Source organism: Salmo salar, chromosome ssa24 (genome assembly GCF_905237065.1).
Source record: "Salmo salar chromosome ssa24, Ssal_v3.1, whole genome shotgun sequence".
In the NCBI taxonomy this organism is placed as follows: Eukaryota; Metazoa; Chordata; class Actinopteri; order Salmoniformes; family Salmonidae; genus Salmo; species Salmo salar.
In genome coordinates, this window is record NC_059465.1 from 1,925,802 (window position 1) to 1,950,249 (window position 24,448).

The 24,448-nt window shown below is 42.8% G+C and overlaps 1 protein-coding gene across 1 annotated transcript in view; it reads right to left on the bottom strand.

The window, feature by feature from the left end:
- Positions 1-10,611: 10,611 nt before the first annotated feature.
- Positions 10,612-24,448, bottom strand: part of LOC106584907 (coiled-coil domain-containing protein 60) — a 53,590-nt gene continuing 39,753 nt past the window's right edge. The window contains 7 exon segments of the mRNA XM_014170572.2: positions 10,612-10,781; positions 13,863-13,916; positions 13,918-14,053; positions 19,352-19,489; positions 22,494-22,634; positions 23,197-23,274; positions 23,691-23,790. Coding sequence (XP_014026047.2) covers positions 10,689-10,781; positions 13,863-13,916; positions 13,918-14,053; positions 19,352-19,489; positions 22,494-22,634; positions 23,197-23,274; positions 23,691-23,790 — 740 coding nt within the window. The 3' untranslated portion in view covers positions 10,612-10,688.

Here is a 24,448-nt window from a genome sequence, read left to right on the forward strand (position 1 = left end):
CATTTCAATGAACCATCCTTGAATTGACATCTGTGCCCAGTGGTTTTGCTTTTCTTCAGACCATCTGTCAGATTGTTTTAAAATAACTAGCAAGGCATTTTCATGTCTTCAAGGTAAATATCCAATTGCCACCTGGCCCCAGTGTTTTCTTCTAGAGCAGATAAGATGCCAGAAGTAGAGTTAAGAGATGAATGATTACATGTCACTGATCTCCAACTAGGGTCCAGTACAGTAGGCTTAAGGTCACGTGTGGCTGTGAAATGTATGCCCTATTATTATGTATCGAGGGTCCGCTTGTTCAGAATGGAACCCTATCGCTACTAGCTGATTAGATCAGCTACTCAAATACACTTCTGATGTAGTTGATCTTAACTCTTTAGTGTCTGTCTCTCACTGTCTGTTTGCTTCGTCTCCTGCTGCTTGTGAACGAGTATAGATCAGGGAGGGGACTGGTTATACAGTGTAGCACCCGCTTGTCTTGGGTCAGTTCTGCATCTGATTTGCATAAGCATTTCCCCCAAGGTTAGGATTTGTGGGCAAATTCATCCTAGATCTGCACCTATAGGGGCATATTCACCTTGTGGGTTAACAACAACACTGGTACTATAGAGAGGCAGACGTTTAGAAAATGTAATTTACAGCAAGGGTAATTTCTTATTCAGAACGTTGTTCATTTTGTAATTGTCCTTTGTGGTACCTTAGCCTATTACTAGACTGCAGTGTATGTGGGACCACTAGTGGTGCTTTTGACACATAGTGACTGAAATTCTTCTGAAGAGTGTGGTTAGCAGCAGAGGCAGAGCACATTTCCCCTCTCCTACTCTCAACCACAACAGAGAATAAAACTAGCTCACAGCTGTACTACTGAAACCAAAGGTTAAAAAAAAAAAAAAAATTCTCGCTTTCATTAAAATGCTATTGTGGTGAAATCAGTTGACAGCCTGAATGTTTGACTGTTACTGTAAATAACTATATGTCATGGCCATGTTTAGCAAGACAAGGTTGGTTTAAGCAGAACTAAGGTTGTTTTGTATTCTTCCTTATGTGCTCTGATGTCCACATGTTCTGTAAAATTGAATTCAACAACACACACGGAAGATACTGCTACCAGCTTACAACAGGGTTAGTTTTTAATGGTTAGCCTTTTGTGGAGACTTTAAAGAGCAGGTGGACCTCAGGACCTCTGTCTTTCAGTGTACCGTATGATGTCACACAGCACTGGATGTTAAAGGTCACGCTTAAATTAGAGGCCTACCAATTTCACTTGTTAATATGGCACTGTGGTCACCTTTGCTTGGATAAATCCTACAGTAGGGCTCATGTTCTCTGTGTGTGTGAGTGTGTGTGTGTGTGTGTGTGTGTGTGAGAGGGAGAGGGAGAGTGTGTGTGAGAGTGAGAGAGTGCGCGGGCGTATGTGTGTGTGCTAGATCTACACACCATGGGAAGCTGCCTGGCTAGGGTAAATGACCATCTTCATTCTCCATGGTGAGCGTTCAAGATCCAATACCTTCTTTAGGCAACAATTTCAAACAGCTTTTCAGAGTGTGGTCTAATAGAAAACATTTGTCTAAGAACAGCAGTGAGAGCGGCAGAGCTTTTATCCCCTTAACCGCAGCTGCAGAAAAGCTTCAGAGAGGATTGAGGAAGTGAAGTTGTTTTGCCTTACTCGTAGCAAGGGTTTCCCAAAAATGAGACGGAAGAGGAAGAACAGGGTTTTCCGCGAATCAGAGAGGAAGAACAGGTTTTCACCAAGTAAGAGGAGGAATAAACAGAGGGAGAGATCAAACAGAGGCTACTTATTTAAAACTGGGCCAGAAAGCCTGGGGAGGGGGAAAAATCACGTGACACTAAGGCCCCCATATGAGTGGTGGTGGGTGTGCGTGTGCGTGCGCGTGCGTGTTGACGAGTTAGCAGACTCTCCAGCTCCCTCACCAAAAACAACAACAATAAGAGCCCCTTATCCACTGTTACCCCTGGCAACAATGAGACCTCTCACTGACTTGACTGCTATTTCTATTCGGTATCATTAGCCAAGGCAAACCACCACACAGGGAAAGGAAATCAATTCATAGTTGAAACATGATCACATACTGAGACGTTTGTCATATTGTTTTGTATAGCATCCATGATGGTTGAACAAAACCCTCATGGTATACTATCAGTGATAACAACAAGGAAGCAATATTATCACTCGGTGGGTGTGGTTTTGGTGAGGGTAAAAACAGTCACTCAGAGGCACCACACATTTGAATATAATGTGTTATCTATTTTGAGCTGACAAATCAAATGTCATGACATGAAAGTGCTGTATGTGCTGTAGGTGCTTGACAAATGAACCTGCTTCTCTAAGTATTAGCGCTGTGTCACATGAGAGAGCTAATGCATTATGATTCAAGTAAAAGTGAGTCGCCCAGTAAAATATTACTTGAGTAAAAGTCTAAAAGTATTTGGTTTTAAATATAGTTAAGTATCAAAAGTAAATGGAATTGCTCAAATGTACTTAAGTGTCAAATTCCTTATATTAAGCAAACTAGCTGGCACAATTTTCTTGTTTTTTTTAAATTGATGGATAGCCAGAGGAACATTTTAACACTCAAACATAATTTACAAACGAAGCATTTGTGTTTAGTGAGTCCGCCAGATCAGAGGCAGTAGGGCTGACCAGGGATGTTCTCTTGTGTGTGAATTAGAACATTTTCCTGTCAAAATGTAATGAGTAGTTTTGGGTGTCAGGGAAAATGTATGGAGTAAAAAGTACATTATTTTGGTTAGGAATGTAGTGAAGTAAAAGTTGGCAAAAATATAAATAGTAAAGTACAGATACCCCCAAAAACGACTTAAGTAGTACTTTAAAGTAGTTTTACTTAAGTATTTTCACCAATGAGAAACAGTAAATACCTGAGGACAGAAAAGTACGGGGAGAATGAGAGAGATAAAGAGGGAGAAGAAGCGAGAGAGGGGGGAGGTAGAGAGAAAGATAGAATGAGAGAGAAGGATTCATTAGAATACATACTTTTATTGGGTCATAACAACCTCCTCCAGCTTCTTAATGTAACAGTTAATAAAGAAAAGCTGTGACTGGCGAGCTATGTATGAGCGAGCACATGCATGTCACCAATAGAGTGGAGAGGAGGAGGAGGAGCTTCGTGGACCCTTTGGGTCCAGAAGTAATTAGGCCATTCATTGCAGCCATTGGCGCGCTGTAGAGTTGCTATTTTCTCATGTGGGTTCTACTCCACTTATTTTGTGGTCCCAAAAAGAGACGGAGGGTTTTGACCGATTCTGTACCCCTGCAACCTCAAAGGGTACTTGAAGCCCGCGTTTTGCCAGCCGTGTCCAGGGACCAGTGGTTTGTGACGCTGGACCTGAGGGATGCATACTTCCATGTTCCTGTTCACCCAGCTCATTGGCAGTACCTCTGATTCGCTTTCGAAGGGACGGCTTACGAATTCATGGTTCTTCCCTTCGGCCTCTCCTTGGCACCCCGCATTTCCACAAAGTGCATGGACACTGTCCCGGCACCTCTCAGGTCCAGAGGATTGTTGATCCTCAATTGGACAATTGGCTATTTGTGCCTCAACCAGGACCCAGGTCCTGTAAGACAGAGACATGCTCCTGACCCACATCGGAGGGTGGCCTTTTTTGGCATGGAACCGGACTCAGTCCTCATGAGAGCACACTTGCCCACCAGAAGGGTTCAGGTGATCTTATCTTGCCTTAACCATTTTCGGCAGTGGCGGGTGGTATATGCCCTAACCTGCCAACACCTGTTGGGCTTGCTGACGGCGGCCTCATTGCTGATTCCCCTGGGCCTGCTCCATCTCCAGCCTCTTCAACAGTGGTTCAACACCCATCGGCTGCATCCGAAGTGCCACCGTCACCACCAGGTGCGGGTGACTGCACAGTGCCTCAGGGCATTGTTGAGATGGTGCTATTGCTCCTTTCTCTCAGGTGGGGTGGAGATGATGAGGATGTACCGCAGGCTGTTGGCTACCCCCTTGGACCGGCAGGCACATCAATATACTAGAGCTCCGAGCTGTATTACTGGCCCTGCAGTCTTTCCTTCCACATCCGAAAGGAAGACATGTCCTGGTGAGAATGTCGGAGCTACTCCATGTCGGAGCCACCAGGGCCTCTGGGCTTGGATGCACTGGCTCATGATTGGCCAGGCCTGGAGCTTTACACATTCCCCCCTTTTTCACTGATCCAGGCTGTGCTGGACAGGACCAGGATGGCAGAGCATCGTCTGCTTCTGGTGGCCCCATACTGGCCCAGACAACCCTGGTTTAGCCTTCTCCTGTCCCTGTTGTCTGGGACACCTTGGCAACTTCCCCTGAAACCGGACTTGCTGTCTCAGGCTGTGGGAACTCTGTGGCATCCGAGGCCACACCGCCTCAGTCTGTGGGCTTGGCCACTGATCGGCACCAATGGTCCATGTTAGGACTACAGGAGGGTGTAATGAACACCATGCAGAGCGCAAGGGCGACGGTTCTGCTCTTGGTGCGTGGTGCAGTATGTCCTCCAATACCTGCAGTCTTGCTTGGATGAGGGCTTGGCAGCCTCTAAACTGAGAAAGTATTTGGCCGCAATATCTGCCTGCCATGTGGGTTGAATGGACAGGCCAGTGGGGCGTCATCCCTTGGTCTCCAGGTTTATGAAGGGGGTTCGTCGCCTTCTTCCAGCTAGGACCCGCTCAATGGCGAGCTGTGATCTGGATGTGGTCTTGGCAGCTTTGGCAAAGCCGCCTTTCGAATCGTTGGAGTCTACCTCCCTGAAACACCTCTCTATGAAGATTGCTTTCTTGGTAGCAATTACTTCCATGCTCTTTCGGTAAGTTCTGAGTGCTACCGGACGGACCGGTATTATCTCTCTGCCCCAACCCTTCATTCCTCCCGAAGGTTCTGTCAGAAAGGCATGTGAACATCCCTTTTATCCTGTCTGTGTTACGCCCCTGAAAAAGGGGAGAAATAATCTGTCACATCTGCCTACGATCCCCCGGCAGTGGCGGGGGAGTCTGGGCCTCCCTCAAGCTTGCTGTGCCCTGTGAGGGCACTGGCCGCCTATGTGGAGCAGACATGGTCAGTGACAACAACAGACCAGCTCTTTGTCTGCCATGGTGCGAGAGTCCTGGGGGCTGGGCTATCAAAGCAGAGGCTCTCTCACTGGATCGTGGACACGATCATGACAGCATACCACCTGGCTGGCATGCCAGTGCTGGGATCTGTGGTTGCACATTCAACATGGGGTGTGGCTGCGTCCTGGGCTCTACTGAGAGGAGTGTCCCTCGCTAAGATCTGTGCTGTGGCCAGCTGGGCTTCCTCTTCCACCTTTTGCTAGGTACTATCGGGTAAATGTGTCACCTCCCTCTGCGGTTGGTTCCCGCTGGCCAGGTCTCTCTAGCACCGACTAATTTGGTACGGGTATACCAATATATTGGAGTGATCCAATATAGTGAATCATAACAAAGGTTACGTATGTAACCACGGTTATGTGAGCTATATGGATCAGTCCAATCCTCTACGGTGCTAGAGGCGCCTCAAAAAATGATGTAGAGAACGTGTGTCGCAGCCATGGGGTCTATATATAGGGGTGGACCCCAGCCGTAAATCACCTCGGATGTATCCCTCCGCCGTGGAGTGATACCAATATATTGGAGTGATCCATATAGCTCACATAACCGTTGTTACATACATAACCTTTGTTTTTAAGCCCTGATATTTTACCTTTATTTAACTAGGCAAGTCAGTTAAGAACAAATTCTTAATTTCAATGACAGCCTAGGAACAGTGGGTTAATTGCCTTGTTCAGGGGCAGAACAACAGATTTTTTTTACCTTGTCAGCTCAGGGATTTGACCTTGTAACCTTTACTAGTCCAACACTCTAACCACTAGGCTACCTGCCGCCCCAGGAGCTGGCGGTGAAAAGTTTGATTAAACAATTCAAAGACTGAAATTAATACATCAGATGACAAATATTTAGGAGAGCAAATCAATGTTCAATCCCAAAATCAGCTGTAACTGTCAATAATAAAACAAAGCTTAAAACTATGTTTGATTGAACCTGAATCCAGAAAATGAATTGTGAAGTCGCTTCCGGACACGGCTTCCTCACCACTCTAATACACACTCCAGCATCGCCATGATTTCACGTTCTGTACATGTGGCAGTTTACTCTGCTAGAACGTCTGTTGGAAAGCTACAGCATCTCTCCTCAAACCAAAATCTCCCCCACAGTATAACAACATATCCCAGCTATAATTGTCCTGATGAAATCCACAACATGAAAGCTAAAACCACCTAAAAAAAAACACAAAACTACATCTACTACAAGATCTTCTATCATTGGGGATAGGAACCACATATCTGAACACCAGCTAAATGTGTTTTGATATAAACAGTATTTTAAATTTCAGTTACTCCAACCCCCAGTCCGTACTACAGCAACTCCAACTGTCATACCTAGAAGTACTAGCACCATATCAGATCACACACCAGGACAAGATTCACATTCTGGGTTATCTTTCTATCTAGGAAAATGTCATTTTCATCTAGAAAAATATCATTTCCTCTAGGCTAAGATGCTTGACTGTTTGACCATCAGGGCAGTAAAGTAGCTGAGCAAATGACAGAGGAAGAGGAAGGAGAGAGAGGGAGAAACAGCCTGTCACTGTTTCTTTTTTAACTTTTCTCTCTCGTTCACTGTTTCTATAAACAGAACCCCCCCCCCCCTGGCTTGTTTTTAAGTGCCTGTCTCTGCCTGCGGTGGAGAACACATGGAGACAGTTATGTTCAGTCAACATAATCACAGGATACATGCACACACATACACACCACCGCACACACATATGTGCGCACACACACAATAATTGATTCAATAAAGATAGGATCCTCAATGATATTTGCTTGCCTCATATTTCTTCTATCTTTGTTTAATTTTCATCTAGACCACCCACTAACATCACAGGACACATCCTGTAGAGACGAGCTTGTGTCAGTGCCCCAGTTTGTAAGTCAATGAACTGTTGAAATATCAAACAATTCTACATTGAGTCAAAGATAAATAGGTCTTCTCTTTGGACTAATCATCTGTTTTATCTATGACTTGGAAGGGCACTAAACATAAACAACTCTCACTGGAAGGATTTCAATGGTATCAGATTCTACAGATTTAAAAACTAAGCCAAGATAAAAATCCAAACATTCTGCGTTTAATAAACAACATGCATTGCACCACCTAAGAACAAAAACAATATGGTTCATTTGTTTTAATCATAAGTTAGTGTCACAGAGTATATTGTCATACTAGCCGGTGTACAACAGTGGTTTCTGTCTGCCTATCTCAGCTGTGAATGTGGCACGTGTACTTACTTTAACTAGGCTATTTCAGTCTCATGGCTGTGAAGATAGCGTTCAGGTCAATGGCACCTTGCTAGCTAGCTGGTGAGTGACCGTCATGTCACTTTGAACTTGGATAAAAGTGACATTTGTGACATTAGGTTGGACTTGGTTGAACTTGTCAAAATCATTCTACTCCCCAATACTTCCAGAACAGTGTTCCGTTACTAAATGTCCATGGACAACCTCATGAAAAGCTTAGATTGGTTGGAAGTTAATGCAGGCATTGCCAGTGAGTAAATACTAATTTAACAGTCAGTCCACAGTGCCCTCAACTCTGTTAGTAGTGATAAGATAAAGTCTACCTGTGCAAAGGGCCCATGGAGTGGAACCTTTCATCACCTTTCATTGGGCCAAAAGGCCTTCCAGGAAAATGGAAATACACACATGGAACATAAAGTACCAGTCAAAAGTTTGGACACACCTACAGAACTCATTCAAGGGTTTTTCTTTATTTGTACTATTTTCTATATAGTAGAATAATAGTGAAGACATCAAAACTATGAAATAACACATATGGAATCATTTAGTAGCCATCAAATCTGACTAACCCAGTGCACTGCTTGCTATGAATTCTATCTGATTGTGTTTGCATAGTAAAAATACAAATAAGGTAAAAATACAAATAATGTCCTGTTTGGAACACTGAGAAGTAAAGAGCATAAAAAAAGACTTTACATTTTTTAAAATCTTTTTGTTGTTGCTCAATCTGAGTGATTGGGCCTGGCCCAGGCCCACCCACACACACCCGTGCCTTCACCCCTGGAATAGAGTGGCCTGCAGGTAATTGTAATGTAAATATTGAATTTTCCACAGCCGCTTGGTTGTTGTGCTATGTGTGCTAAAAATGCACAAAGACACAGACTGACAGAATTTTACAAACCCTAACATTGCAATATCCAGTACCTTATAATCTCTCCAACCAGCACACAATGTGTAGGTTTTCAAGTAGTTTTTCTTGAGCTCATGACCAAGACTGGTAAAACTAAACATCAGACTTTGTTCCTAGATCAGATCACATGATCAAGGACAAATGCCTGACACTACATTCTTAGAAAAAAAGGTTGCTATCTAGAACTGAAAGGGGTTATTTTTCTGTCCCCATAGGATAACCCTTTTTGGTGCAAGGTAGAACCCTTTTGGTTCCAAGTAGAACTCTTTTGGGTTCCATGTAGAACCCTTTCCACAGAGGGCTCTACTTGGAACCCAAAATAGTTCTACCTGGAACCAAAAAGAGTTATCCTATGTGGACAACCAAAGAACCCTTTTTTTCTAAGAGTGTACCAGTGTGGTTTAGACTGTTTTCTCCGAACTTAACCTGAATGAGGTTAGAATGAGAGAGCATGTGTCTTCCCCTCCCCATACTTTGAGGTTAAGCTCTGGGGTTCAAACAGACTGTGGCATTCCTGAAATGTGTGATCGACACCCGTTTTCCCCCCTTCGCCCTCTCTCCCCCATCCCTGTCTCCCCTTCTCTCGCCCTTCTCCCTCTCTCCCCTCTGGGAGTCTACAAAGCCTTTGACACCACTACACTACCGGGGAGGAGTTGAGGGAGGGAGCTGGAGCGTACCCCCCCTCCCCCAATCCAACCATCCAAGAGAGAAAAAACACAACAGCTTATCACAGAAGATAAGAAAGCTAGACAGTTATCTGCTGACAACAATCATTGGAACAAAAACACATGATGATAAGTTATTTTATTGCCATCGCAGCATTTAGTCATATTTCTACAGATAAATGACGTATAGCGCCACATACAGAATCACATAATTGTAACCTTTTAATCATTATTGTTTTAATGATCACATTCATGATTTTGTGAAATCCTCTACAGACAGCTGTTGAAACACTGCATTCACAGTAACTCTCAACTAGTCTACTCAAAGTCTTCACAAACAATTGTTTCCAGGCAGAGTTCATTATCTTTATCTAACAGGAGGCAAAGAGCATTGGGTCAGGCTCTTTTATTCCCCAATAAAAGGGCTATCCATCAGACAAGGCCGGGGCTGGGGTAAGGGTTAGAGTTAGGCTGGAGCGGAGCCTGTATAGGCGTGGCACTGGGCTGATTTCAATAACAGACACCACGCTATCTATTATTGTTGTTTGGGATATTTGTGGGGAGGGAAGGGCGGTGGATGTGCTGGGAACTGGAGAGGGAGAGAGGGGGGGATAAGAGGATGGTAGGAGGACGGGGAGGTAAATGGTGGTGTGGGAAGGGAAGGGAGGAGGAGTGGACTGGCATAGGGAGGGAGAAAGGGATAAGGGGTCGGCGCAAGGACAGGGAGGTATTTGATGGCTCAGTGAAGCTTATCCTCCCGTGGGAGACATGATTTAAGTATGTTTGAAACATAAACAAAAGGGAAATGGAGAACAAGTAGATGTGAAATGTGAGCCCTGCTTCCCACAGTGGATATAAAGGAGGAAGACTCTGGATTGGAGTTGCCTGTGGGATCACAGATCTAGGATCAGCTTAATCTCCCCCAAAACCTAACCTTAGGTCATTTCAGAGACTATGGGCAACTATATTTGTGTGTGTCATCATCATCCATGGCCAGGGTGTGTGTGTGTGTGTGTTATTTAAATTGTATTTAACCAGCCAAGTCAGTTAAGAACAAATTCTTATTTACAATGACGGCCTACCAGAAGGCAAAAGGCCTCCTGCGGGGACGGGGGCTGGGATTAAAAATAAAATTCTAATATAGGACAAAACACACATCACGACAAGAGCGACACCATAACACTACATGAAGAGAGACCTAAAACAACAGCATGGCAGCAACACAACAACAACAACAACATGGTAGCAACACAACATGGGAGCAGCACAACATGGGAGCAGCACATGGGAGCAGCACAACATGGGAGCAGCACAAAACATGGTACAAACATTATTGGGCACAGACAACAGCACAAAGGGCAAGACGGTAGAGACAACAATACATCACGCGAAGCAACCACAACTGTCAGTAAGAGTGTCCATGATTGAGTCTTTGAATGAAGAGATAAAACTGTCCAGTTTGAGTGATTTTTGCAGCTCGTTCCAGTCGCTAGCTGCGGCGAACTGAAAAGAGGAGCGACCCAGGGATGTGTGTGCTTTGGGGACCTTTAACAGAAGGTGAATGGCAGAACGGGTGGTGTGTGTGGGCACGCGCGTGTGTCTGTGGGTGTGTATTTACATGTGTGAGCGTATTTGCGTGCGGGTTAATTTTTTTTATGGGGGGGGGGGTCATTCCCCTGTGGTCGTCACATTTTCCTGGTATTAGTAAAAATGTGTACACCTCATATGCGTTTGGGTTAGTGGTCCTGCTGCTGTGGAAGAGTGACCCTGGAGAGGAGCCACGAGTCATAGTCCTCTCTGGACATCTGGACAACATGCTCTCTGGCTATCTGGAGGGAGGGAGGGAGGGAGGGGAAGAGAGAGTTACCACGCACAGTTCCAAAGCATAGTACACTCTTTTGGTTCTAGGTAGAACCTTTTGGGTTCCATGTAGAAGCCTTTCCACAGAGGGTTCTACCTGGAACCAAAAAGGGTTCTCCTATGCCCACATGAAAAAAATACTATTTTATACTATGATATACTGTAAATACTATAGTATTCACTGTAGTGTTTTCGCAGCCTTCACTGGAGTGTTTTTGCGGACTTAAGTCTGCAAAAACACTACAGTGAATACTGTAGTATTTACAGTTAACTACAGTATAAATACTGCAGTAAAATAAAACTGTAGTATATACTATAGTAATTATTGTAGTTTTTTTACAGCTTGTAGTATACTGTAGTATTTTCTGTAGTGTTTTTGGGGTCATTACTGTAGTATTTACTGCAGTGTTCTTGGGGTCATTACTGTCGCATTTACTATAGTGTTTTTGTTTTAGTATCTTTGACATAGAAGTGGAGGATTTCTCCTTCATGAAAACTACTGGAGGAATACTAAAATAGCAAATTGTCCAGGTAGGTACAGTAGGACCGGGGTCTGAATGGATAAATCAGCGCTTCTGCTCTTTTCTATTACATGTTTGGAACACAATATATGGTCTATACTTGCCATGTAGGGTTCTCACTTATGGGTGGCACAAATTGTGATATGTGGGAGGGGAACGGGCAGGGTATATCCCCCCCCCTCCACACACACAACCCTGAGGTAAGCATCTTTATAACCAGTCAGTCTAATTTATCACTCTGAATTCCTGTTATTAACTTATTCCAAACTGCTCTGTTCTGGGGCTAGGGGCCATGAAGGCCGTCATCATCATCATCGATGGCCAGTGTGTGTGTGTGTGTGTGTGTGTGTGTGTGTGTGTGTGTGTGTGTGTGTGTGTGTGTGTGTGTGTGTGTGTGTGTGTGTGTGTGTGTGTGTGTGTGTGTGTGTGTGTGTGTGTGTGTGTGTGTGTGTGTGTGTGTGTGTGTGTGTGTGTGTGTGTGTGTGTGTGTGTGTGTGTGGAGGGGTAGCAGTCTGTACCTAATCATTAGTCTCAATATGTTGGTTTGGATGGTGGGGGGAGAGGGACATTCTGTCTAGTGCAGGGATCATCAACTAGATTCAGCTGCAGGCCAATATTTTCTTGAGCAGATGGTTGGGGGACTGGAACATAATTACAAATAATTTGTAGACTGCAAATTGACCGCAAGAAGCCCAAACAGATATAATATTTGACTAAAACATGTTAATTTCAAACCTTGCTTACATTTGTATATGAAATACTTGGGAACAGATTTCCCAAATTAAAATCACCCGGAGCTGATTTTCTCTTTAAAAATAAAATTAAAATAATGTCCAACAAAGAAAAATATTACAAAAATTGGGGGGCCAAATAAAACCACACGCGGGGCCTCCAGGTGGGGAACCCTGGTCTAGTGTCTAGATTCCTACAATGTGTCTGTCTGGCTGCTGCGCATCACCCACGTGGGTGCTGAATAATTGTTGTGGATGAGGTGAATTCTTGCCTTACAATGTTAAACACTTTTAACACTTTAAAAAGCTCTATATAGACAATCAAAATGTAATATGGTAAATCAACAGATACTTTTATTCAAAGCGACTTATACTTAAACTTTTGTGGCCTGAAAAGGGACTTGAACCATGGACCATTTAATAAATTAAGATGTAACCATGTCCTGGACAGCCTCCTCTGATACCTGACTACAATTTCTTCCGTGTTCACCCCCAAAGCCGTGTTTGTTTAGACATCTCTGTCCTCAGGTCAATGCAGGTCCAGTTTTCCTTCAACTCCAAAACAACCAATCCCAATGTGATTTGAACACACAACCATCTGATCTGAAGTCAGACACATTACCATTGCACCACAAGGTCTGGTAGTCTAGGGCCTGAAGAATGGTACAGTTCAATGCTCTATGAATTGTTTATTGGCCAAAATTATGACTGTAACTCAATTCATGGTTGTACTATAAACAGTTCATGAGTATGTATATGTGAGGTAAGATGCTATTGTCCTAGTCCAAGTCGGGTACTGTTCAAGCTATCCAGGATCTGCCTCCCACTGTAACAAGGTGGTCAGTTTCTCATGACATAGGCCTCCCTTCCATTTCTTTCCCAAGAGAAAGATAAGGGGGTGCATTCTATTAAATGAAAACTGCCTCCCACTGTCTACAATTGTTAGTAAGGACTGGGTGGCACAACAGTACTGCGTCTGACTCTAGATCACAAGGTTGCGTGTTCACATGGGGGTGGGTGCTTTTGAGCTTGAGTGAAGGTCCTGCTCTGACAAGCACTGGAGATGAATTGGCTGCTGAATTAACACAGTGAGGCCACCGACAGCTCTCTATGGGAAGACATCAATTGCATACTCCTCCTTATGTCGTATCTTCACTTTACTATTTATATTTTTGACAACCTGTACTTTTACTTTTTTTTGTAAACATTTTTAATTTAACCTTTATTTACTTCACTACATTCCTAACAAAAATAATGTACTTTTTACTCCATACATTTTCCCTGACACCCAAAAGTACTCGTTACATGATGAATGCTTCACTTTTACTTGAGTAACTTTCTATTAAAGGTATCTATACTTTTACTCAAGTATGACAATTGGGCACTTTTTCCACCACTGAAACTCATTGCGTCCTCTCTCCTCATCTCATTTTTAAAACCCATTTGATGAGAAAGCCAGGAGGTTCCTCCCATCGGACCTCTTCCTCCAATGGGTTTTGAGAAGGAGATGAGGAGAGCGGATGAGAGGAGTATGCAATTGAGATATTCCCTATCTGAGGCAGAGGCATTGCAGTCAGGAAACATGTCTTCAAATAATGTTTTGTACACACACAATTAGTTCCCCTTTTTAAAACGTTATATATTGTATGTGGCCGAAGCAGGAATCAAACCCACAACTAGCACCATGTTTAAACCAATTGACCAACCAAGAAACAATGCACTTCATTATACTTCCTTAAACAAATAAAGCATAATAATGAATTCACTATAAATCCATTATTATTTGATGTGTTCGTACCTCAATGGCAACACAGAGGTCAGGTAGACAGAGCTCCCAGGGCTGTAGACCCCCCCAACATCTTCAGGAAGACATGGGGTCGCACCTTGGGGGTCCGCTCATCTGCGAAGCGGCTGAGTTTCTCTAGAACTCGGCTCACCCCTCTGTCCTGAGACACCTCTGGAGGGAGACTTCTCAGTAGAGAGGACAGCCTGGATGGATGGGATGAAAAATACATACAGTATAAATAATCTATAAATAAGCCTGGATGGGACGTAGGACACATTGTAGAGGAATACAATTGATTTCACACAAATTTACAAACTGTTGTGCAAATGTTCAAATTGTACACCAACATGCAAAAACGTGTACACACACACCCACACACATTTACCCATGTATGAGTGCACAGTAACGTTTACAAATGTATGAGTGCACAGTATCGACTCTAAAAATAAAGAGAGTCACACACTGTATATAAGCTCCCAGTAATTGATTGGGTAAACCCTGAAGAAGGCACAGTTAAAGAAACAAAATGGTAGTTTGAGGCCACCCCAAAACAAAATGGTAGTTTGAGGCCACCCCAAAACAAAATGGTAGTTTGAGTCCACCCCACACACAGAAATCCTCCTCCCGCTCATGGTGTAGTGCACATTTTTTTGTTGCCGGGGAGCAATACAAACATAGCCGCGGGAAGTGGGGATGCTGAGGGTGGTGCAGCACTCCCTGAAAAAAATATACATTTTCACTAAAGTAGTGCACTGGGCCTTTACTAGTATTAGCAGACTGATATAGACGTCTGCAGTGCAGGCAAAAATATTTTTTGCAGCATCTCTGCCTTGGCAAAAAAGGTAGTTATATAATTAAGAATAGTATCTTGCAGGATTCAATAGTTGGAATTGTAAGAGTTGTTGCCATTATATTGTCATTATAATGGAATCCATAAAGAACAAAACCATGTCCTCAAACATTTACACCAAAAGGTGCAACGTTATGGGCAAAGACACAAAACCTCCACATCAAATTAAATATTTTTCTTGATCAAATAACATGGAAAACAACCACTTTTTGTGAAGTATTAATTTACCATCCTTACAAACCACTTAATGTACATTACTGTATTGTACATAGGCTGGTCATCTAGCTTTGTACGTGTAGACTTTCCATCACCATGAAGAAAAACAACACACAATTCAATAATTGAGTACATCGAGACATCAAGTGGTATGTGATGATACACTACATGGACAAAAGTATGTGGTCACCCCTTCAATTTCAATCACACCCGTTGCTTGACACGTATATAAAATCGAGCACACGCAATCTCAATAGACAAACATTGGCAGTATAATTGCACGTACTGAAGAGCTCAGTGACATTCAACGTGGCACCGTCAGAAGATGCCACCTTTCCAACAAGTCAGTTCGTCAAATTTCTGCCCTTCTAGAGCTGCGCTGGTCAACTGTAAGCAGAGGTGGGACCAAGTCATTGTTTGACAAGTCACAAGTAAGTCTCAAGTCTTAGCACTCAAGTCCCAAGTCAAGTCTCAAGTCCGTCAAGTGTCAAGTCAAGTCTCAAGTCCTAAACGTTGAGTTTCGAGTCCTAAACAAGTCATAATGTGCTCTTCACCAAATGTAATACCATTTCATATTTTTAACAAGAGTAATAGTTAGTATATTACATTTACGCAAATCATGAATGATTTAAAAAATATCTATATATGTATTACTTTCCAAATAAACGTTATATTTCCATGGAAATACATGGGTAGCCATGAGAACCCCATCTTTCCAAGGGCTCCATCTGCATTCACCCACCGATGTTCCTCTGCACTGCCACGCACAACATTTTCTCAGCTGGTACAATTTGATTGGCTGCTGTCCAATTCAAACTGTAATCCGTTAAATGAAGAGTTGATGCCCAGCACACTTTTTTAATAGCATCATTTTAATATTTGGGCTTGGGGAGGGTATCAAGTCAGGTCGATTCATAAGGCTCAAGTCCAAGTCAAGTCACGAGTCATTCGTGTAAAAGTCAAAGTCGAGTTGCAAGTCATCATATTTGTGACTCGAGTCCAAGTCATGTGACTCGAGTCCACACCTCTGACTGTAAGTGCTGTTATGTGAAGTGAAAATGGCTCAGAACGAGACCGGCGCGTGCTGTAGCGCGTAAAAATCATCTGTCCTCGGTTGCAGCACTCACTACCGAGTTCAAAACTGCCTCTGGAAGCATTGTCAGCACAATAACTGCTTGTCAGGAGCTTCATGAAATGGCTTTCCATGGCCGAGCAGCCACACACAAGCCTAAGATCACCGTATGCAATGCCAAGCGTTGGCATTGGTGTAAAGCTCGCTGCCATTGGACTCTGGAGCAGTGAAAACGTGTTCTCTGGAGTGATGAATCACGTTTTAATCTGGGTTTGTCGGATGCCAGGAGAACGATACCCGCCCGAATGCATAGTGCCAACTGTAAAGTTTGGTGGAGGATGAATAAGGGTTTGGGGCTTTTTAAAATTGTTTGTCTAGGCCCCTTAGTTCCAGTGAAGGGAAATCTAAATGCTAAAGCATACAATGATATTCTAGACGATTCTGTGCGTCCAACTTTGTGGCAACAGTTTGAGGAAGGCCCTTTCTTGTTTCAGCATGACAATGACCCCGAGCACAAAGCGAGGTCCATACAGAAATGGTTTGTTGAGATTGGTGTGGAAGAATTTGACTGGCCTGCACAGAGCCCTGACCTCAAACCCATCGAACACCTTTGGGATGAATTGGAATGCAGACTGAGAGCCAGGCCTAATCGCCCAACATCAGTGTCCGACCTCACTAATGCTCTTGTGGCTGAATGGAAGCAAGTCGCCGCAGCTATTTTCCAATATCTATTGCAAAGCTTTCCCAGAAGAGTGGAGACTGTTATAGCATCAAAGGGGTGACCAACTCCATACTAATGCCCATGATTTTAGAATGAGATTTTCGACGAGCAGGTGTCCACATACACTCCATGATCAAAAGTATGATGTGGCTCAGTTGGTAGAGCATGGCACTTTCAATGCTAGGGTTGTGGGTACGATTCCCATGGGAGTTTAGTACAAACATGTATGTACTGTAAGTTGACTAGATAAGAGTGTCTATTAAAAAGGAAAGACTAGACCATTTTAAAGCAGTTCATAGCAAAGTTTTAACATAGAAATAAATTGCATTTGTAAAGTATTTGAAAAAACTTGAAAACATGTCAAGCAAATATTTTATATTCCACAAGTATTATCAGATGAACTGCTCTGTACAGATAATTATCAGACTCAAGTTATAAATGCTGATAAACACTCGAATAGATTTAGTTAAAAATGTTCACAAAAGTAGTGCACTGGGCCTTTATTAGTCCTGTATTAGCGGACCGATATAGATATCTTCAACGCGCAATTATTTATTTTTTGCCTGTATTTTGTTTCAATCAATGCAAATTCTGCCTAGCTGTTGAGTTTTGACCACATTATCATTTTTGTTTTACTATTCAGCTAACAGTCCTAAAATCTCATAATAAATTTCATGGTGTTTTTGGTGTAACAGTAACGTTATACTATGCTATTGGTTATGTTATGTAGAACAGCTTTTCCCAAACTTTTTCTCTCAGGACCCCCTTCCAGCATTGGGGAACATCTCCCCCATGTGATATTTGAGTGACTCAAACATTACAATCAAATCTGTGGGCTAAAAAGCATAGCTAAAACACGTTAGCTGACATGGGCTTGATCTGGACATTTTTAACAAGTTATAAATAGCTCTCTAAGGTATGCAATGTCTGACATGACGCGGGAAACTGATGCAGAACCCAATTTCGAAATATCAGCTTGTGCATTCTATTATAACAACTTTCAAGAGTAAGTTGAAAGCCGGAACGACCCCTCTCAAAGTTTGGGAACCACTGATGTAGAACACTAATGAATCATTCCGTGATCTTCCAAGACATTGATTCATCTTTGATCTAAACAAGCGCCATTGTGAAAAGTGGCAGAGCGACGTTCCGGCAGCGCGAATAAGTAATTGAAGTGCACCTTGCCTACTCTTTTGCCTGCGCAAAATTTGGTGATGCAGAAACAAGAGACCACAAATTCTGAAAATATTTGGCCAAAGAAACATTTCTGGTTGGTCTCAAGGAATGTAAAACAGTTAGGAAGGGAGACTTTTAAAAATGGGATTGAGTGAAGTAGCAGAAAATATGTTGAATGAGCAACTAATGAGCATGGGGTCTCACAAGTTTGACAAAATTACCTTATATCTTTCAGTCTAATACGGCTATTTACTTATATTTATAGCTCTTCACCAGACGCACTATTTTTGTAAGTAATAATGCCCAACTGTCCTCCAAATTCAGCTGGATTTTTGCCCGAAAGGGTTTGAGAAATATGGTTGAAGACGACATTACTTTTGTCTTGTGCTGCGCAGAATATCAGATCTCAACAATAATTGGAGAAGTGGCCTTCACCAGTATGCTGACCACACCGCTCGGGTTGCGTGCGCAAGCGTTCCAAAATAAATGTATACATACATGTTATTCAATCATTTAATCTAAACTGCTCACGAGCATCTACGTAGCTATGCGCTAATATAGAACTTGGTTCTATGTTTGACACTCCGCAAGTCCTGCCTCTCCCATCTCCTCATTGGTTTTTAAGTGCATATACCCACGTGGGTGATTGAAAGATGAACTGAGGTCCACACTCCAACCAACATAAAATGTCCACAGAAGAAGAAGAAGACTACTGAAGGAGGATAGATGACTAGAAACTAACTAGAATTTCCCTTTTATCTGTGGATTAATTACTGGAGTAGTGAACGATTTTGTGTGACTCAAAATGGGTAAAAATTCTACAAAAATCCAGAAAAAACGACCTTGTGCATTTCAGGTAAAATAACAACCCAATGTTTATATCCCAGGACAAAGAGTTCAGGGTTTAGTTTGATATTTCAATCTGCCTGTCTTGTGGTGATGTACAAATCAACATGTGCACGATAGTGCATGCAGACGCACGCGCGTGCCCGGTCTGGTCAGCATGCTGGGGCTGTCCCAGGGGCGTAGGCATGGGTGGGCCTGGGTGGACACAGGCCCACCCACTGGGGAACCAGGCCCTACCAGGCCCACCCAATCAGATTGAGCAAAACTTCCAAAATAATACATTATTATTAAAAATAATAAAGAAATATGCCAAAAATACACTATCGCAGCAATGCAAAAAAAATTGTGCCTAACAAAAGCTCCAGTGATGTCCCTGGCCTCTATTTGACTTCCTAGGGGAAAGATAGGGACGTGCATTCTATAAAATGGCATCAGACACACTAGTTAATCACAGGACTTCGTGGCACAACAGTACTGCGTCTGACTCCAGATCAGAAGGTTGCGTTGGGGTCAGAAGTTTTGTGTGTGAAAACATGGGTGGACAGAGGGATCACACAGACAGATGAGGAAACAAACACACATTCCAACATTCCAATCCATGTGTATTGCAGATGTCATACCACATGTTGTTGTTGCCGCAGTCTGTCTCTGGGGGTTTCATGCCGGTGACCCGTGGGGTCACATGACGAGGGATGAGGTGAGAGTGGGTCACATGACACAGGGCCTGGAATCTCTGGATGCCACTCTCCAGCCTCTTCCTGTACAGAGAGAAAAGGAAGAGAGATGGGGTGGGCACAGTGAGAGCAAAGAAAGGGAGGGGATATACTGTAGTAAGATGCATATAGGAGAGATACTTAATCCTCTGACATTAACCATATAATTAGATAACAGGGTGCAATGGGGAAATGTAAAATGAGTAACGTTTATATTTAGTTTAGAATGATCAACATACAGTACCAGGTAAAAAATACATACAGTACCAGGTACAAAATATAATTTCCAGTGTTATTTTTGGGACACTCAAGGTGTGGGTTGATGGTCACTAGAGTTGAAGCTGAATGTTTAGGATAAGGGCCTGCCCAGAGAAGGCTAGCTAGACATTTTCTCTGCGGTCTCCCTGTTGCAAATTGTAATAAACCAGATAGATTTTTGATTGACTTTACCAATTACTGATATTTTATGTTCACCTATTACACAGCGCAAACTGGATGAGAAGTCTTCATTTATTTTATTTGTAACCTTTAACAAGGCAAGTCAGTTAAGAACAAATTCTTATTTACAATGACGGCCTACCCCGGCCAAACCCTAACACGGACGACACTGGGCCAATTGTGCGCCGCCCTATGGGGCTCCCAATCATGGCCGTTTGTGATACAGCCTGGAATCAAACCAGAGTCTGTAGTGAGATGCAGTGCCTTAGACCACTGCACCACTTGAGAGCCCTATGTGAAAACAAATCTATATTGAGGAGCACTGCAATAAAGTACTCAAAAGTCAGCTGCGAGTTAAGGTACAAAGAAAAGTGACACAGTGCTTCAAGTAAAAGGTCCTGACCTGGGACAAACTAACATTGAAATGTTGTCAGCTTTTTTTAGGGAGTAGATCAGCTTTAATATTGCAGATAGATTGTAGCTTCCAATTGTCTGCATCACTTCCAATCCCCACATATATAGTTTTGGTAAATATATATACAGTACCAGTCAAAAGTTTGTTTTTTCTTTCTTTTTACTATTTTCTACATTGTAAAATAGTGAAGATATCAAAACTATGAAATAACACATATAGAATCATGTAGTAACCAAAAAAGTGTTAAACAAATCAAAATATATTTGAGATTTGAGATTCTTCAAAGTAGCCACCCTTTGCCTTGATGACAGCTTTGCACACTCTTGGCACTCTCTCAAACAGCTTCACCTGGAATGCTTTTCCAACAGTCTTGAAGGAGTTCCCACATATGCTGAGCACTTGTTGGCTGATTTTCCTTTTTCCTGATTTTCCTTCACCAACTCATCCCAAATAATCTCAATTGGGTTGAGGTCGGGTGATTGTGGAGGCCAGGTCATCTGATGCAGCACTCCATCACTCCTTCTTGGTCAAATAACCCCACACCATAACAACACCTCCTCCATGCTTCACGGTGGGAACCACACATACGGAGATCATCCGTTCACCTACTCTGCGTCTCACAAAGACATGGCGTTGGAACCAAAAATCTCAAATTTGGACTCATCAGACCAAAGGACAGATTTTCACCTGTCTAATGTCCATTGCTCCTGTTTCTTTGCCCAAGCAAGTCTCTTCTTATTATTGGTGTCCTTTAGTAGTGGTTTCTTTGCAGCAATTAGACCATGAAGGCCTGATTCACGCAGTCGCCTCTGAACAGTTGATGTTGAGATGTGTCTGTTACTTGATCTCTGTGTAGCATTTATTTGGGCTGCAATTTCTGAGGCTGGTAAATGAACTTATCCTCTGCAGCAGAGGTAACTCTGGGTCTTCCCTTCCTGTGGCGGTCCTCATGAGAGCCAGTTTCATCATAGCGATTGATGGTTTTTGCGACTGCACTTTAATAATGTTTACATATCATATGTATATACTGTATTCTATATCTATTGCATCTTAGCCTATGCCACTCTGTCATTGCTCATCCATATATTTTCTTATTCCTTTACTTAGATTTGTGTGTATTTGGTATCTGTTGTGGAATTGTTAAATATTACTGCACTGTCAGAACTAGAAGCACAAGCATTTCACTACACTCGCAATAACATCGGCTAACCATGATTCTGTGACCATAACATTTGATTTATATTACACTTCTCATGATTAGGTTGTCTGCTTCTTTCCCCAGAGAAAGATGTGTGCAAATTCAATGAAACAGTCTCATACTGCCTGGTTAGTTACCTATGACCTTGTGGTGTGGTTGTTCAGAGACCACCTCATTTGACATACTTAGCAGATGCTCTTATCCACAGCAACTTACAGTAGATGACAACATACATTTTAGTATTTGTTTGTACTGGTCCCCCGTGGAAATCAAACCCACAATCCTGGCATTGCAAGTGCCGTGCTCTACCAACTGAGGCACATGGGACCAGTGCTGGTCAGAGCAGGCCCAGTTTTCATTCATGCTTAAAAACATTTGAATGCGCAACCTTCTGATCTGGAGTCCAACGCATTACTGTTGCGCCACAAGGCCCTAAGTAAGTAGACAGTATGAGACTGTTTGATATATTTCTGCTGGGAATGAGAAACTGAACCCCATGTGAGGTTCAGCACTTCCAGAGGCCTGATAGCTCAGTTGGTACACCACCAGACTTTGTGGCGCAACAGTAGTGCGTCTGACTCCAGCTCGCAAGGTTGCGTGTTCAAATCATGTTGTGGTCAATGCTTTTGAGACTAAAAACTGACCAGCACTAGAGATTAATTGGTAATTGAACAAACATGACTTTAGAAGACAACACAGGCAGGCCTCTCTCTGAGGAAAAAGGACAAAAGTCCGATTGGGGCTCCCGAGTAGTGCAGCGGTCTAAGGTGTGGCATCTCAGTGCAAGAGGTGTCACTACAGTCCCTGGTTTGAATCCAGGCTGTATCACATCCGGCTGTGATTGGGAGTCCCATAGGACGGTGCACAATTGGCCGTAGTAGGCCGTCATTGTAAATAAGAATTTGTTCTTAACTGACTTTCCTAGTTAAACTAATAAAAACATTGGTGGAGGTGAGTTGTTGTGACCAGAACTAGATGGTCAGAGAGGGGACAGTCACCTGGCATTGTGGTCCAGAATGTCACTGAAGCTCTGGGCCAGCTCCTCTGCTCTCTCCTCATAGGCTGTCCTCATATCCCACAGCATGGACCTCTTACTGCTGATCAACTCACTGGTGGCTGACAGAGGATTGGCAGGACAACTATACACAGAGAGAGAGAGAGAGAGAGAGAGAGAGAGAGAGAAAAAAATACATTTCTTCCTTTTTAGAATAAGGCTGTAACGTAACAAAATGTAGAAAAAGTCAAGGGGTCTCAATACTTTCTGAATGCACTGAAATTACACACAATGCACGCTTAGCAGGGCAACTTTATATACTTATATGTATTTGTTTTATACAATACCATGATTGATAGATTGAGTTGTGACTAGAGCTAGACAGACAATGGCTTAGGAGGACAACTACACACAGAGTCAGAGACAAGGCTTTTTTCCCAATACAACACAGTTACACTCAGTGCAATATGATACTCAATGTAATGCAGTATAGTAAAATAGTGTAGGCAACATTTTCTGTCTGCAAAATAGCTCTTACTCGCAAACCTGACCTACTTGACTTCTTCTGGCGCAAAGCGCCTCAACTTTCAACACGGAAAAGTTCCCAAAACAAACTTAACATTTAAAACAGACAGGGCAGAATTAATTTTTATTCTGCAGCTGGTAGAAAAGTAGTAGTAATTTGAGTTTAGGTGTAGCAAGCCAACCTTTTGGGTCTTGGTGTGTCTTTGGTCTTGGGGCGTGTTGTGTTGTCCCCTCTCTGAGGGGTGGGTTGGGTAGGTGGCCTGTTGTGTGAGGGAACAAATCCGTTAGTTTTTAGTTAGGGCGTATAGTTAGTTAGGGCGTTTACATATTAGATCACCCTCTCACCCTGGGGTCTGGAGTTAACATGGGGTTGAAGTCTGCGTGGAAATGCAAATGTTTAATTGCTAACCTGGTCACCCTTGGGTCGGCATGACATGATAATGCCTTTACTTTACTCAGTCAACATTATGTAATCATCCAATTCCAACAGCCTCTACATACGTAGCCATTTATGAATTTGTTAATTCCAGAGATAACTTGTCTTGGTACCCCTTTAATCTATTGCCGAGTGAAGGAAAAGAGAGCAGCAGGAAAGAGATGAAAGCGGAAAGAGCAAATGTAGAAGAGTAGTGGCCAGAAAGGGGAGTGGAATGTGGCCAGGCCTAGGGGATGTTACCGGTATCCGACAGCCAAAGTGCCGTCGCCATGAATCTGCTCTGGACCACTGAAGTCTTTGGTGACACTCTGGTGGACTGCATCCAGCAGCTTCTGAAGGTCTGGGCGGAGAGGCAGTAAACATTAACAACCTTATAATGACAACTTTTTGTTGGTCTCTCTGTAGCCTATAGGACTCACGTCTCACTGCTAAAAGGTTATCTTAATTTTTTAGAGACGATTCAACAAAGAAATGATTCACTATTTTAAAATAAACAAAATCATTAAGGAGAATAGTAGGCTATTTAATGAGAAAATCAAAAGTTTTCATCCACAGTGTCCCTCAGCTCAGAGTAATTGCCAGAAGGACTTGGTAGAGGATGGCACTTGCAATGCCAGTTTGTGGGTTCAATTCCCATAGGGGACCAGTATTAAAATGTATGCACTCACTACTGTAAGTCGCTCTGGATAAGAGTGTCTACTAAATAACTAAAATGTAAATGTAATGAGAGTAGAGTTTTATGAGACAAAAATGATCCCCTAGCTCCCTCTGCTGTTTAGATACAGTAATGAATTCAAAGTCAGTTCAGATGAACAGAGATGGTCGGCTACAGAACAAGATCTCTTTGAAACACTATGGTGGAATACTCACAAGTGACACACATAAAATGACATTGCACTAAATCTTCATAAAGCACTCGAATAGAATGGAGCACATTAATCAAAATACACCAACAAGAATTATGCAACTTATATTATGTGAGACAAAATTAATCACAT